This window comes from Watersipora subatra, chromosome 4, assembly GCF_963576615.1.
Source record: "Watersipora subatra chromosome 4, tzWatSuba1.1, whole genome shotgun sequence".
NCBI classification, from domain to species: Eukaryota; Metazoa; Bryozoa; class Gymnolaemata; order Cheilostomatida; family Watersiporidae; genus Watersipora; species Watersipora subatra.
In genome coordinates, this window is record NC_088711.1 from 62,354,025 (window position 1) to 62,371,604 (window position 17,580).

The 17,580-nt window shown below is 36.9% G+C and overlaps 1 protein-coding gene across 1 annotated transcript; it reads right to left on the reverse strand.

The window, feature by feature from the left end:
* Positions 1-365: 365 nt before the first annotated feature.
* On the reverse strand, positions 366-17,208 carry LOC137394457 (D(2) dopamine receptor-like). Its single transcript, XM_068081179.1, has 4 exons — positions 16,927-17,208; positions 5,283-5,395; positions 4,295-5,067; positions 366-589 (listed from the first exon to the last, which is right to left on the reverse strand). Exons 1-4 carry the CDS (start codon positions 17,206-17,208, stop codon positions 366-368), a joined length of 1,392 nt encoding a protein of 463 aa, XP_067937280.1.
* Between the last annotated feature and the right edge of the window lie 372 nt (positions 17,209-17,580).

Consider the following 17,580-nt stretch of genomic DNA (forward strand, 5'->3'; position numbering starts at 1 on the left):
GTTTTCAATTGCAACTCTGAGTATCTCTTTGAATTTCTCCATAAAGTAAACATTGTACTTCATTCAAAACTCTTTATTAAGCCCTAATGGAAGAGTGGGCTATACTTATACATACATGTAGATCAATCTTCAATCTATTATAAACTCCCATCTCAAGGTAGGATGATACACATAACAAACCAAAACTCAAACCTAAGCTAAACGACACACGCGGACAAGATGAGTTGTCTTCTCTAGCTCAATGTCACCTACACAACGACTTTATCAAACCGAGAATGTTACAAAAAATAAAATACATTCCAAACAATACTAAGCTTTAATAAAAACATTCTAAATTTGTTAACTTATTATTATTATTATAATTATTATTTCAGACATCTTAGAAGCTTTTTAAAGCCAGCTCTGTACTCGGCGTTGAAGATAGCATAAATTAGAGGGTTTAACATGCTGTTGATGTAGCCGATCCAGATAAAGAAGCTCATCAATTTATCAGGGACGGTACAGCTTGGCCCATCTTTCTCTAAATACTTGCATATCACCTGCTGATTGTTTGTTATAAAGAATGGCAACCAGCAGCAGAGAAAAACACCTGTAACATTCAGTATTGGCAGCAGAAACAGTTAAGGTAGTCTACACTTATTTTAGTTTATGCTGTCATCTTTCTCAACAATCGGATTAACAACAGTGTACATATTGTAGCTGTAAAAGCCTCTAAACAAGCTATAATAAAAATGGTAAAAGACAACCACCCTTACTAAATAAATACTTTTGCTTAAATTCACAAAGAACTTTAGGGTTAGGCAAAGCTGCATAGTGCAAAAACATGGTCGTAAGTCATTTAATAAATTATCTAATGTGTTTCTACTGCCATGCGAACCTTTCGAAAAAAGGTTTTACATAAACTTTCTTAAATAAAGCGCCCAAGGTGCATATATACTTCAGTATGAATAGATATAATTACTAGCTTCTGGACTAAAAATATTGTTTGTGACCTGATGTGTCGTAGAAATTATCAGTTCCTGTATGCATGCATACAGATGAAGTTATCAACTCATGTAAACTTTTTTACATAATTTGTTATCAACGTATGGAGACTTTTCGACTGAAGTTATGAACTTGTGTAAACATTCATACAGAATAAGTTATCAGCTCATGTATGCATTACTAGAACATAGGTGTGTAATAGCTGCCGTGAACAAAGTAGTATTTTCTACGTGTATTTTAGTTTCAAATAGAGTCGAGTGTTGGTCTACCAGACTGAACATCGCAAGTTGGAGTCCTGCTGAAAGTGGTTATTTTATAAATTACTACAATTACTGTCATTTCTTCAGTGAGGCAGTTTCAGGCTAGATTACAAAATCTGAGTTTTATAGTATCGATACTAAAAAGTATGTAGAAACAGAAAAGGGGTCTAAAGAGACTGTTGTCAGCTTGCTGGATAGAACTCTAGACAAAAACATAGCGATACTGATTCTTGGGTGTCCAGAAGGTAGACTGACAGACGGGTAAACAACCAGACAGGTAGACAAATTTGGTGGTAAACAACCAGACAGATAGACAGACATACAGATAAACAACCAGACAGGTAAACAGACCTACAGGCAAAAACCAGACAGATAGACCGGCATACAGATAAACAACCAGACAGGTAAACAGACATACAGGTAAACAACCAGACAGATAGACCGGCACACAGAAAAACAACCAGACGGGTAAACAGACATACAGGTAAACAACCAGACAGATAGACCGGCACACAGATAAACAATCAGACAGGTAAACAGACATACAGGTAAACAACCAGACAGATAGCTCGGCATACAGATAAACAACCAGACAGGTAAACAGACATACAGGTAAACAACCAGACAGATAGACCGGCACACAGATAAACAATCAGACAGGTAAACAGACATACAGGTAAACAACCAGACAGATAGCTCGGCATACAGATAAACAACCAGACAGGTAAACAGACATACAGGTAAACAACTAGACAGATAGACCGGCACACAGAAAAACAACCAGACGGGTAAACAGACATACAGGTAAACAACCAGACAGATAGCTCGGCATACAGATAAACAATCAGACAGGTAAACAGACATACAGGTAAACAACCAGACAGGTAGACAGACATACAGATAAACAACCAGACAGATAGACCGGCATACAGATAAACAACCAGACAGGTAAACAGACCATTAGACAAGTAAAAAAGAATAACGTAGACAATCAGACAGACAGACAGACAGCTAACAGACAAGTAGGAAGACAGACAGGCAGGAAGACAGACAGGCAGACAAACAGACAACTAGTCATACAAGTAGACAGTAGACAGCTGATGGATACAAGCAAATGTGAACAAACAGGTAGATAATCAGACAAACAGACAGACAAGTGGTTATCTGGATTTAGTAGGTGAAGCAGTCTGAAAGGAAGACGAGTATCAGTAATCAGACAACATGACAAATAGATAGATACAAAAATAGATCAATAAAATGATAATAAATGTGATGACACAATTACTTAACCATAAAATAGTTTTATAATAAAGTAGAATAGATATTTAAAATGAACTATCAACTAGATAGGCTAATAAAAGAAATCTCTTTAGAAGGCTGACTCTCTCTCTACAGAGTGTGTCCATGCTGCTGCAATTAAATAAATGCCATTTAAATAATGTTACTATTGTTATGTATATGTCTACATTTACAACTACTTCTACATTCACACATATGTCTACATCTTCTTCTATATATATAAATCTCAGTGTTTGTGTGTCTGTGGATCAGTGTGCCCAGCTCTAACTATTGAAACCTTGAAATGAAAAGCTCGTTTTGCGCTTGTTTTGAACTCACAGAGATTGAGTCCACAAGTTTCTATCCACGCATTTAACCACTGAGCTACACAGTCCTTAAGTACTATTGCTCTTATCACCTACTGTATACCCTTTTTCAATCGCACACATTAAATGACATATTAATTGATACATTTCGCCCATGAGTGATGATACCTCTGCTAATAAATATTTTTTGCCTGACTATATGAGACACGACGCTTTTTTGTCCTTGCCATACCATAGCGAATTTGTTTTCTGTCATACGATATCAACAATAATTTTTCTCAAAATTAAAATTTGACGATTGCTGTACTAATTACGACAAAATAAAAATAAAATTTGATATGTTATTTTGCTTCTATCTCACTCAGTTCTGCATTACCCGCTATTGTAAAAATGAATTCGCAAACAGATAAGGGATAAAATTTTAGGTAAATGTTTGGAGTTTACTAAAATACGAACTAAAACCTCCTTCAAGTATGTTTTTAGTAAGCTAAATTTTTTTAAGTTAGATTCAGCATTTATGTTACACGTCTGTCTAGTACATTGTAATGTTTCTTCTTTTTACAGATCATAACCACAAAATGCACTAAAGTTGTCGTAGATAACTTTAGTTAATAAGGTTAACATATTGTTTGTTACTATTTTAATGATGATGATTTTGATGATTTTTACCAGGCAGTGATTGCATTAGATAATTACTATGGGTTTCTATACCACTCTATATGTCTATACAATATTTTCGCATTATGATGCAAACATTGAAATAAACTAAAATCACATAATTGTATACCAAATAAGTTTTTATTGTAATTGTAGCAAAACAGACTATATTTAGCCATTACTTGCTAATTATTTCACATTTACATTTAAACACCTTAAAACACACAGTTTTATTTTTCCTCCTAATTTATTTCAACCAAACACTTCTTTCATGATGTGAAGTTTAAAAGTTAGAATGGTAAATTTTGTATCATTATGTTAAATAAAATTAAATTTTTTGTTTAAAGATTTTTTTATTACCCAGAGAACGCCGAGCATTCACTTAGTATACATATAAATTAATGCCTATTTGAAAAATGAATTTAAAACGCTCAAAAAAAAAGAACTTGACAAAATGATGTCATTAGTTAGGCGACTGTCTGTTTCTTTTGTTATTGATATCAACTATTGCATTCAAGTTGCAGCATCCTGTGTCTCTATTCTGTCACTCTCTTTGCTTAAGTGTAATTATAGATGCCAAAATCACACTTTTGCTTGAATTTGAGCGCTGTAACCTCCATCAAATTTTGTCGATTTTAATCTGAAACATCCTGGCAGTCAGATCATTTCAAACATCAAAAACAATCACAAATTATAGAAAAATACTGATACTTTCTGATAAAATCTACAAAAACTTTGTGTAGGTTTATTTTTAAAGAGAAGTTTTGGGTATAAGTTTAAGGAACTCACATAAAACCACCATCAACATGATGATAGCCCTCCTTTCTTTTGTTGTATTTCTGTCAGTTTTGAGTCTGTTTTGAGCTACTTGAACGACAGAATTGAGGCGACTGATTTTTCTGTTTGTGCCATTTTCTAGTTCAACTTTAGCTGTGGTCAGAAAAGTCTCTTCCGCGTTCTTTCCTGACGAAAGTTCGTTGTTGTTCTCATTGGTGATAGTCGGAGATGTACTATAGGGGCTGGAAGTGGTACAATTAGAAATTAAACAACCTTTCTCATCCGCTGTACAAGTGCTTTTGTTGTACACCTCATTATTAGACCTTATCAATTTCGAGTTAAAAGCGTCCACTACTGGTTGGCGTGTGGCGACAGAACTAGATTCTCTAAATGATGGAGGGTCACTGCTAGAGTTGCAGAATTCGTCACTTTTAACGCTGTTGTCTGAGTTTTGTTCTTTAGGAAAATTATTTGGTTTAAGTCTGCTCTTGCTCGCTTTAGCCCTGGTATTTGCACGCTTGTGGAGCATGCGCAGTATCTTATAGTAGAGAATCAGCATGACAATGGTCGGTATGACGAAGGACACGCATGATGATATTACACTGTAATACGGATTGAAGAAAGTACAGATTCCTTCAGTCTGAGAGTCGGTTTTATTAGCCCCGAGTGCAATAGGAAGACAGGTTCCTATGGAAACTATCCAACAAAGGCTGATCATAGCCACCCTGTACCGCGTGGATGTCTTATTCTGATTATAGAAGTGGGGGAAGAACACAGCGAGGTACCTGCAACATCAAAAGGGGTTATTAGAGTTGTGGGCTCTAGAAACTTTGGTTTTATCGGCTTTCGGTGTAGGAAAACTCCAGGTTGTCATATATAAACTTGTATTAGTGACAAGAAAATTGCAAAATTTGGCATTATTCCAATAAGTATTACACAACTGAGTAGTAAGAAAAATGTAAAGTGTAGCTTTTTCTTCTTAATAAAGAAACTTGCATACCTGTCAATGCTGATTGCTGTCATATTTACAATGCTAGAAGTGCAGGCCATAACATCCAAGGCTACCCACAAGTCACAGACTGTTCTATGTAAAAGAAATTGCCCGCCCATCATCTAAAAACATAATATACTAGTACAACTCCTTACCTCAAGTACTCCTAGATGCTTGTGGTAATGATTTCCCCTTTATTTAATTATTTGCCAACACAGTTAAAAGTGTCTGTTGCAAAATGGAAAAAGGTAGGCTGAGAGACTGCTCAGTGACAAAACCTGCTGAGCACTTTTTAAAAAGTGACAATATAATGTAACAACTGTCTCTTGCATCACTCTGGTAATCATTGGATGCTAAGAGAATCCTTTTCACAAATTTTTTTTGTAAGTATCAAAAAGCTTCAAGTAGGATAAAATTTAGCCTGTTTTGACAAACTGCTGTTTTTGTGGAGTTATCCCCCGCCGAGTGGCGCGAGCAAAACAACAGCTTGTCACAAGACGCACTGCACCTGATGCATCAGCTGCATTGAAAGGGAGTTGTTATCTTCCGTCTATGCGACTTGGCTGCGATGTTATGGCGGTCTCTTCATTGGTAATCATAACGGATTTAGCCCAAAAATTTATGCAGAAAAAAATGAGATAAAAACGTTAACATTAACATATCTTAAAACTGCAACTGAGGTTGCAAAAAGTCATACTGTAATGACCTGATCTGGCTAATGTTGAACTTCTGTAGCAGAGGCCATGGTAACTAAATTTCGGCATCCATATAACTTATCTATTTATAATCTAATCAATTGAAAACAATGAATGAGCCAGCAATGAAACTGAATTTATTTTGGAACAAATAAAACTGACTGAGCGCACAAATAACAATATGTCTAGTTGCTGTTGTTGCCTAAGTTCTTAAGTTCTATTAAAGTTTACTGCAGACACTGATCTCTAGTTAAACGTTTTTATCGTACTTTTTTTTACATATATTTTTAGGCTAAATCCGTTATGATTATCAATGGAGCGACCAGCATAACATTGCGGCCAAGCCATTGCGGCCAAGAAGAGAACAATTCCCTTTTAGTGCAGCTGATGCATCAGGTGCAGTGCGTATTGTGACAAGCTGTTGTTTTGCTTGCGCCGCTCGATGGGGGACAACTCCGCAAAAACAACAGTTTGTCAAGACAGACTAGATAAAACGCTATTCTGCATAATGACAAATTTTTATATACTTATATAAAAAACTCGTTTTTGGTTTGGCAAATCTTTATATCTACTGTCTAGGATTTTTATTAATCAAATGTTTTAGTGTTTTAATTGGGTTTCATATTTGATAGTTAATGTTCAGTAAGGGTTGCGACTCATATTTTATAACAGTAATAAATGAACTTGTGCAAGAGTACATGTACAGCTGAGTAGAAAAGTCATAAGGTCATGTGTTTAATATACATGGCCATACATTTAGGTATAAATAAGTGTCAGTATATTTTAGCTATAACTACTTGGTGAGCTTTTAATAACCATTTTACAGCATTCTTGAAGTATTTACTGGTAAATAGCAATTGACCCTCAGTTTTTATGACAGCGATATAGCTGCTTCATGAACCGAGGCAATTATTTAACATCAAAGTTTACAATAACTTAAACCTTAACCTGCGAAAGAAAAGATGTCTCTAAAATGTGTTTGCGTTCATGTACCTGATGAGTGACTAGTACGCCATAACTTAAATAACTAGTAACTAACACTCTCTTTTCACACCATTCCACAATTCCCTACTTTGAAAAAGAATCAATTTAAACCTTATGATTATCTGTACATTAACCTCACTTTAGCGAGCTTTCAACTAAATTTTATATATTATTTTGCGTGTTAGGACCTGGTTCAGTCCCTGCCTGGGAATAGTGCATTGCGTACAATGATCTTGTTCAGTCCTTGACTTGGAATAGTACATTGCGTACTAGGGTCTTGCTCAGTCCTTGACTTGGAAAAACACATTTTGTACAAAGGTTTTGTTCAGCACCTAACTTGGAACTGTACAGCGTTTTCAAAAACAATTTTCATTTGCTTCAATAAATATACATATTACAATGGCCGGTTCTAAAATGTCAGCCAGCATATTCTCACTTCTATCATATTCAGTGAAGAGATAGGTTTATCTAGTTAAGGGTCAACAACTAGGTTTTACAGTTGCTTTTAGCATCGACCTGAAAACAGCTCAAATGGATTATAATAGTTCTGGGCTTTCCCTTTATCTGTTCCTGTGACATCCGGTAGCCTTGAAGGAATAAGGTTTAAAATAGAAAGTCAGCAAGCAGTCAAATACTGCGTAATGGGGCTGAGAGTGCACCGACTGCTACTGCCTTTAGCTAGCAATTAACTGTATACATTAGAGCGAGTCGCCTGTAGAGCTGAATCTATAATGATAACAGTTTATGGCTAAGAGATTCACTAATCGTCGCAAATTTATGTAAAGGAGTCCCATTCCCATCAACCACAGAGAGAAAGAGTAGATATGTACTCTGAGTCTTAAAACCGGTAGAGCCTGTATGATGGCTCTTCCTATAGCCTAGATTAGTATGCCTGCAGCACAAAAGACGCTGCACGCTGAATCACAAGCTAAAATTACAAATTTTATTAAGCGTTGAATTTATATTTGAGAGACTTACTGTTGCGAATACCGATTTTACTAATATCTTGATATTATTACTATCATGAATAGATTTCTGTAATCACCCAGACCCGTGCCATCTCGGAATGTTTAAGGACGATACAGACTATCAAATTGTCGACATCACATTACTCTCACTTGTTAAATAATACACCGATAGAATTGTTAACGCCTCTGACTGTAGTACACTCCTTTCACACTCGGCCACCAAGAAAAGGCGTAGATAAACAAATGTGATGTTTCCGAGAACTCAAGACACTGGCTAGCTATTGGAACTTGTGATGAACACCAGACACAAACTGATTAGCTGATAGAAAGATTGAGTTATTTTAACTGCTCACTATACAAAAGATGACATCTAGTTTACTTGAAGTGGATAAACCTGTTGGAGAGAGTGCTTGTAGCCACAGAAGGCCACTTCATCCTTTTATATAAGTGTGATGATACGTAGCACTGTTACGCGCTCTTCAGATTACCTATTTCAATAGCCACTTTAACAGTACCTTTAGGCTTCTACTCTAAAAGGATACAGTAAGGAAATCTAAAGGTATTTTATAATTTTTTCTAATAAAATATAGAAACGAAATTGTTTTTTACATTTAATACATAAAACTATCAAAAAATCTTTTGAGTCTTTATTGTGAAATGAATTTATTTATTATTTGAATTATTTATTTAATCCTGCTCCCACATGAAAGCTTGGAGTTGTCCTCACCATGTACTTTTATAGATGCGTGACCAGCATAGTGAGTGCTCTATTGACAATCGGATTTCTAGCTCTAACTAAATACATATTATATTAGGCAAGTACAGTACAAGTATTCAATTGTCAGTCTACCAGCATTAAGCTTTTATAAAGATATCGTGCTACAGCATTTACCGATGCGTAATAACACGCTCGCTTACTCGCTATCAACAGACCCTATCCAAGCGAGTTATCGTCTCCCTTTCACTCTAATCACGGTAAAGACCATAATTTTCTTACAGTTAAGAGGAGTACTGGGTTAGCATTTAAACACCTCATGTGCATCTCCCTAGCGTACTCTCTACACAATGAGATTTCAGATGCTTTCTAAAGTTTACCTGGTGAATCCTTTGGAGCTACTCCTTTTATTGTTGGTTGAAAATTGTCAAGTTGATTTAGTGAGTAAATATGTGTGTAAGAAGCATTCAATATACGATCCTAGATACGCCACACTAAGCAAAAAACTGCAACAAAGAAATACGCACTTTTGCTGGCAGAAGGGTTGTCTTAACTTGCATTAAAAGAGCTTAATAATGGTAATAGATGAAACATAAACATATTGTATATTCAAATAATTAATATAAACTATCGTCAGGTATGCAAGTCATCATGAGGCCACAGAGAGTAGTCTCGCTGGTACTTAATATCAAAGATGAAATAAAAAGCTGCCTTTAGAGCTAGAGGCAAGCACACAGGCTGTCTGTTCTTTGCACAAAAAAGCAAAGATTATAATATTAACGTGTGAACCAACATTGTCAAGGTTTAAATAATGTGCCTGTGGGTGAGGGCAAAAATCAATAGAATCATAACAAACACAAAACAGCTAATTGTTATGAATCCATCAAAACTTGGTATACAAAATATTTTCAGCTGTAGTTCAATGCTGTTAAAGCTTGCAAACATTACAGGAAGCCAACACAATATGTAAATAATGGTCATAATCTCACCCAATGATAAAAACTGCAAAGCTGAAAAACTTTTGATAAATGATTGCGATGCTAAACGGATATTAAACTAGCATAGATATCGGGTACCAGTTTCAGCAATGGTTATTCTCTAGAACAATGGCAACTACTTGCAACTAATGACTCCATTTGCCACACATTTTCAAGCTACTTTAGGTAAAAGGTAAACATAAGGTCAACTAAAATTTATGATAATAATCAGGGTTGTAAGATGCACTTTTATAGCAACAACATTTGGCAAAGTAATGTTAAAGAATTTTAGGTGTCTTCCTTACTAAATGGTTACCATTTTTGAAAACTCTAACTAATATGAGTTTTTAAGCTCGTAATAGATCAAAGGAATAAGTATTAAAATTCAACAATAAGAGAAGACAATCGCCAAAACTATTTTTGTTTTGCAACCAACAAACAAGCTTATTCCATAGCTCTGTTAAAACAGATAGCCGCTGTCCTATACAGTGGAACCTCGGTTTTCGAACGACTCGCAGTTTGAACAAATCGGAGTCCGAACAAAAAATTCGAGAAATTCTTGCTTCGTAGTTCGAACAAAAATAGGAGTTCGAACGCCGGTACAAACGCGTGAGTGCGTACGTGAGGGTGGGATGCTGAGCGGCGTACGGGTGTAGATCGCTCTCTCCGTGACCAACTGTTGTCGCATTGTCCGAGATTAAACAAATGTGTAGCAAATGGGCCGAGTTACAAAATTTCATCGAACTCCACCACCCCGATACAGCTGCAGCCACCAGAGTCATCAATGACTTTAACGACACTATCATGAACCACTCCCGAAAAGTGCTAAAAAGAAGGCAGACGCAAGTGTCATTGGATAGGTATTTTAAGAGAAAAGAACATCCTGTAGCCGAGTAAAAAATCCTATTCATAATTCTTTTCTTTATCCTTTTTTTTAGTTCTACACGTTCATGTTAGCGTAATCTTTCGTATGGAAGATTACGACAACGCGAACGTACGATTAGCCTGGGTTACATTTATGTTTATGTTATTTTTGTCTGCCATTTTGCTTAACATTTTCTGAGATATACATTGCTTTTTATGTGTTGGTCAGCGTTTTAATGTGCAATTTCATGCATAAAATAATGTATAAAATACTAAAAAGGTAAACATTCAGGGTGTTGGAACGGATTAAAACTTATATATATTAATTCTAATGGGAAAACCTGTTTCGGATCTCAAACAACTCAGTTCTCGACCAACCTTCTGGAACGGATTGTGTTCGAGAACCGAGGTTCCACTGTATAACAATATTTTGAGTTATTTATATTCTATTCTGATTTCACTTCTTGTCACGCAGTTAGAATTCAAGGTTTGAACATACTAAAGAGAGGTAAATATAGGCATGCTCCTATCTTACACCTGCAGGTTATCTTGCCGTCTGCTGCCAGCAAAAGTGAAAAATAGGTAAATAAATTAAGTAGTTTTTTTATTTTTCTGTGGAGCTCAAATGATTATTGATTGATAGTGTAAACTGAAAGCTGTTTATTTATGTCTAATTTTTATTTGCTAAATGAAAATACTGACAAGCTTCAAGCGTAATGCGCTAAGCAGGCTTGTTACAACTTTCTTATTGGCCGTGATGCTGTATGCCGATGTATGTGGCCGCTGTATGCGAGGCTGCTGTTGATACTTGCGAGTCAGAATGCAGCTTATTAGTCTTATAACAGACATGAAAGATTCGTGTTCAAAGCGACTAACATCGCACGCTCAGGTTAGAACAACAGGATATCAGCATTCATATATAGATTCTGCCACTCGTGTGCCTTTCATCACTCACCTAGCTTTTATTATTCATGAACAGCTATCAGCTATTCAAACATGAGCAGTGAGTCTTCCATAGTCTAACCACACGCCTTTATCTCCATTCTTTTCAATCAAGTCGCAATTGTTTAATAGTAAATCAATTCTACCAGAGCATTCTAAGTTCGTCTCAGCAATTGTGTTATAGTAACGCACTTTTATTTGGCATTATATGTATACCGTAAGTTTTCTCTGTTAGCAGCCGGGCAGCGCTTCCTGCTGACTGCTAAACGTAAACTGACTACGGCGACTGTTTAATAATAAAGAGAACAACAGGGATGATAACCTTGCAAGGGATCAAAATCAATATACGCCATATGAGTTTCTTTTCAAATCTGAGCTTGTGATGTTTTTCATCAAAATAATTACATTGAGACAGTTGTGTAGCTAAAACTAGTATTTTTGACACGTGATATCAGTCCCAAGAAGCAGTACGTGTAAAGGTATCCTTCAATATTGACAGAAGTGCCGATGCGTGAGACAAGAAAGATCAGTTGGAGCCACAGTCAACTCTTATACTGGACAGCCGATGTTTATCATCTTATTCATTATGACCATATATGGTCATCGAGCAAAAGCTGTGTTCTCACATGATTATATAAAACGTTGTTTGAAGTTTGAGGCTAGTCTGAGTGTAAAAGGATGAAATATTTTCTGGAATGAAAGATTTTAAAGCAACAGACTTGAAAATTCCAAAAGTTGTATATTTTACTATTGGTTAATTTCACAACTCTATGAAGGAAAGAGGAATCAGGGCAGATCTAGACTCAGATACAAAGATATAGCGAAGCATAACATAGAATTGAGAAAGCTAGACACAAACAGATAGCAAGAGAAGAGAGCAGTATGGAAGTAAGTGATAAAGTCTATACTATAAGACAGTCGTTGTTGAAACGACATTATTAAAGATATGTCACCAAACTACCAACATAGTAAAAACGTGAGAGCCCATATTCAAACCAAAGTAATCAAAGTTTGCAATGATCGCCCACACAAATTAAACTCTAAAAATTAATTTTGTAGCAGCTTTTTAGGTCATATTGTCAGGCGAATCCATTTGTTACATTGTGAGTCAACTTTGGAGCAGCAGTGAATATTGGACTCGCTAATAATAAAGTGTCCAATCATATGTGAGTTTCAGTTGTATCTGGCAGAACCACAGCCATTCAGCTGGAAGTCTTAGATTTAGACTAAGACTACAAGAGAGAGAATCTTTGGAACATTAAATAACATTTTAAACTTTCTGGTAAAATGTTTAATTAAAGAAGTTTACACTACAAAAACTATCTAAATATAGAACTATTGTAGTTTAGAAAAAATAAAGTTTTATTGTTGAAAAATGTTTTGCATTTACTTATTTTCCACTATGAAAGCTGTCGATGGAGAACTACCTGGTTAAAAGCCTAAATGAGATCTCAACCACATTAACCAAACAAAACTATGCATTATTCATTGGTGTCTCCACAAACTGAGAGGTCTCACAAATATAATAAAGAACTGCTGTCTCTAGAGAATCCTTACTTTTCACACGAGGTTACGAGTTGAAGTGGTCAAGAAATGGAATAAAAGATATTTAGCAAGCCAACAAATGTTACGGCAAAAGGAGTTGGTATGAGTTGATATGAGTTGAGTTTGAGTTGAGGTAGAGTTTGAGTTGGTCAAGCAAAAGACTTTTTTGACAGTTAAACCGGCTGTGTGTGTTAAACCTGGTTCACATATCAGATATCACAGCCTAGCGTAAAGCCTGTTTATCATGGTTTTGTTGTTCAACCAGCCATATAGACTGAAGAGACTCGAGATTTCGGATTGGTGCTGGTCACAGATCGATAAGTAGTTTGCAAATGCAACTATTCACACCCTAGAAAAACTCTTCAAATAGAAAACAAGAAGCTCCAGCACACACAAGGTAGGAAAATCCCTCCGCAATGTAACCCATTCTTAGTATTGTTCAGACATGTACAAGATAGCCAGAAAGTTTAGTCTTGAAATATTTTTTCATTCACATGAGCTGCCCAGACCTTGTTCATAGTCTCTATGCCTCATAATGTTAATGTGAATTATGCATAAGCCAAAGACTATCAGGCAAGCTCTCTGTTGCACTTAATTGAAAACCATGAATGTAGCACACAGCATGTTGATGTTACGCTGTATTCATACTCAGCAATTTCCTTTAGCCTTCCGTCTTCTTTTTACGCTCAAGTGGTAAAAAACAAAACTAATATTGATGCGTCTTTGAGGATACAGTTTCTCATGTGCACTCTGTTGATTCCTTAGCCTTACAACCTAATTGGATTATGCTGCCACATTTGGTCCGATGCAGACTTGTTAATTAATTTTGGAGGCATGAAAGACTATCAGCACTACTTGTGCCTATTCTTTGCTTTGCCCCTACAAGAAATACTTTTGTTCAAGCAAAAATAATTTTATTCCGGCAGAAGTAATTTTGCTCCTAAATAAATACTTTTGTACCTGTAGAAATACTTTTGCTCCTACAGAAGTGCTTTTATTCCTACAGACGTTCTACGCTTCTCGCAGAAGTAACTTTGTTTTGCAGACATACTTTTGTTCCTGCAGATGTGTACAAGCTGCTATACTCAAAAAGTTTTTGAAATTATTAGTTTCAAAGTTATTTTTAATTTTCTCATCCTTGGGAGGTGCTGACAAAAACACATGATAGCCCAATGTTTTTTGTTGTGTGCCAAACTCTCCTACATTTTCGAAGGCCCTGCAAGGCCCACAGGTGTACTACGAGAGCTCCTTATGCTGTTTGTGCACTGTCATTGTCAATAAATGCTTACAAATATTTTCTCAGATGGCAACAAGTTTTACAAGTTTTTGAATGCTACCTGCTCACTACTACAAGTATTGTGGCATTATTGCTGCCAATGAGCTTGTCAAGGAGAACCGTACTCTAACTTACACATTGCAAAACAGTTAATGGGCATGGTCACACAATCACATGGTCACACAATCACATGGTCACACAATCACATGGTCACGCAATCACATGGTCACACAATCACATGGTCACGCAATCACATGGTCACGCAATCACATGGTCACGCAATCACATGGTCACGCAATCACTTGGTCACACAATCACATGGTCACACAATCACATGGTCACACAATCACATGGTCACACAATCACATGGTCACACAATCACATTGTCATACAATCACATGGTCACGCAATCACATGGTCACACAATCACATGGTCACACAATCACTTGGTCACACAATCACATGGTCACACAATCACATGGTCACACAATCACATGGTCACACAGTCACATGGTCACACAATCACATGGTCACACAATCACATGGTCATACAATCACATGGTCACGCAATCACATGCTCACACAATCACATGCTCACACAATCACATGGTCACACAATCACATGGTCACACAATCACATGGTCACACAATCACATGGTCACACAATCACATGGTCACACAATCACATGGTCACACAATCACATGGTCACACAATCACATGGTCACGCAATCACATGGTCACGCAATCACATGGTCACGCAATCACATGGTCACGCAATCACATGGTCACGCAATCACATGGTCACGCAATCACATGGTCACGCAATCACTTGGTCACGCAATCACATGGTCACACAATCACATGGTCACACAATCACATGGTCACGCAATCACATGCTCACACAATCACATGCTCACACAATCACATGGTCACACAATCACATGGTCACACAATCACATGGTCATACAATCGGACGGTCACACAATCACATGGTCATACAATCGGACGGCCACACAATCACACGGTCAGACAATCACACAATCACACAGTCACATGGTCATACAATCACACGATCATACAATCACACAATCACAGTCACACAATCACACGGTCACACAATCACACGATCACACAATCACACAGTCACACAATCACACGTGCATACTTAAGTTTATAGGACTAACTAAGTGAGCGCACATCATGCTGAAAACTGTCCTTAGGATGATGCAAACTCTCAGTCATTTCTATGATCTTGTCTCTTGCTGCATCGAACGCTACAACCGACTGCCTATATTTAGGGCCATCCATTGTCAACAAGATGAGCATGAGCTGTTTTTCTGCGACAATTAGTATAGTTCGCCAATAATTAAAATCTTTGATTGCATTTGCAGCCATTTGTTGCTGTTAGCATATTTTCTGCACCTTTTAGCATCACTTCTGCTCCTTGAGACCGTATAATAATTGGCAAACAATGTCATAATAGAACAAAAGTTGTCATTAATTGCTCTTATTAAAATGTCCGGAAAACTTTCCTCCTGGGAATCCCAATTATAAGACTGCAGACTAGCAGATCATTTCAAGACCCTAGTTACAAGCCAGCCGCCTGATTACAACCACTGGTCGTATTTTGTCTGCTGGATGCTGTTGAGATCTCAAGGTAAAATACTAGAAAGAAATAGAAGGAAGCTTAATTATAATTTTAATTCAGTAATTCCCAGTTGTTGCCTACAGAAACCACAGCACGTTTACATTTCTCAAATGTCCGGAGAGAGAGCACACATATTACATATGCAATAACACTAAAAAAAATTGCATGGTAGCTTCAATAACACTGTTGCTTTGTATTCAATATGAAATACAAAGCAACAGTGTTATTACGAAGACAGAGAGCTGTCTTTGTGATGCAGTCATGCGGCTACTCTTTATGACAAGCACAGCAAGTACTTTAGCCCTGTCTAATTACAAGCTTCAATTTACTTTGTCTGGTCCTCTGGTCTCTGGTGGTCTCATGAGCTTACTTGCACTGATCTCATATTAACCGTAATGTTTGCACGTAATTATGTTGTTTACACGCAAAAAATGCTTCATCACTCCCACAATTACGAGCAGGTGAAACTTTCATTCGTTTTACTGTAGATCTCTCTTTCCCTAATTACATTTGGTCAAACACGTGCTTTTCACAAGGTTATTAAAGGCGTTTGTTGAACGAAATAGAACATTGAACTTTTTGTGTTGACTAGAAGAATTGGGTGACAGCCAGTCAGCAGTAACTATGAACAACGAGGAGAGAGAAAGCAAAAAGAGAGCGATAGGGTTCTAATCAAACAAGAAAGCTTGCTAACTTGATAGCCTATATGGCAATAAGATGCAACATCAAAGGATGTATCAGTCATGCATACTGATAGAAGAAAACTTCAAATAGCGTAGCCTAAGATCCAAACTAAACAACTTCTACCATTAGATAGACCGGTTACAAAAATACAGATGTTTAGACAAATGCGCTTGTTGCAGGAGAGATCGGTATTGGTATTTTTAGCATTTCGTTTTGTGCCTGACTTTTAGCCATTTCAGACATTGTTTCACCTTGTGACACTGCGTTTTGGTGAAGTTTACATTTTAGGAATAACTTTTAAACATTATCTATATTATGTAAAACCATAGTTAGTGGTAGTATAAATGAACCCACCTCTACATAGACCGCGAAGGGCATCACCAAAGATCCGACAGTGAGGTCTGCCACGGCTAACGAGACGATAAGATAGTTTGTTACGGTGTGCAGGTTACGATCCCTTTTTACAGCAAGGACTACGAGAATATTTCCAAAGAGAGTGAGAGCAATAAAGATAGCAAAGAGTGCTGCTGGGTATTGTAATGACTCATTGGCTCTAGTGTCAGCAGTCTTGTTAGTTACATCGTGCACCGACTGGTTGCTATTGAGCCATATGTAGTCACTCATCACGAGAGCCATATCTCTGTCATCCACTCGAAAACTGTTACGCTACCAAGAATGGGATCCGCAGACAGACAACCATTGCTTTTCTCCTCTTCTGTAGTCTAAGCAAAAAATGTTACTAGCTATTATGATAATCAATATGCAAACAAGTGAAAAGTTGTATTGAGTTGTGTTGAGAGCCACGCTCTTTAAGAATGAACAGAATTTCATCAACTCCGTCACTTTTATGCATCTGTCATCTCCCTCGGGCAAGCTGTAAGCTCTACATAATTCATGCTCTTTCCCTTTAATCGTCTGGCAAATCTCTATGGTAGCTTCAAAGGTTACAACCAAGTGTCGCAACGACATAGAGAAATTTATCTGCTTAGGGAGCACTCGAATGAACAG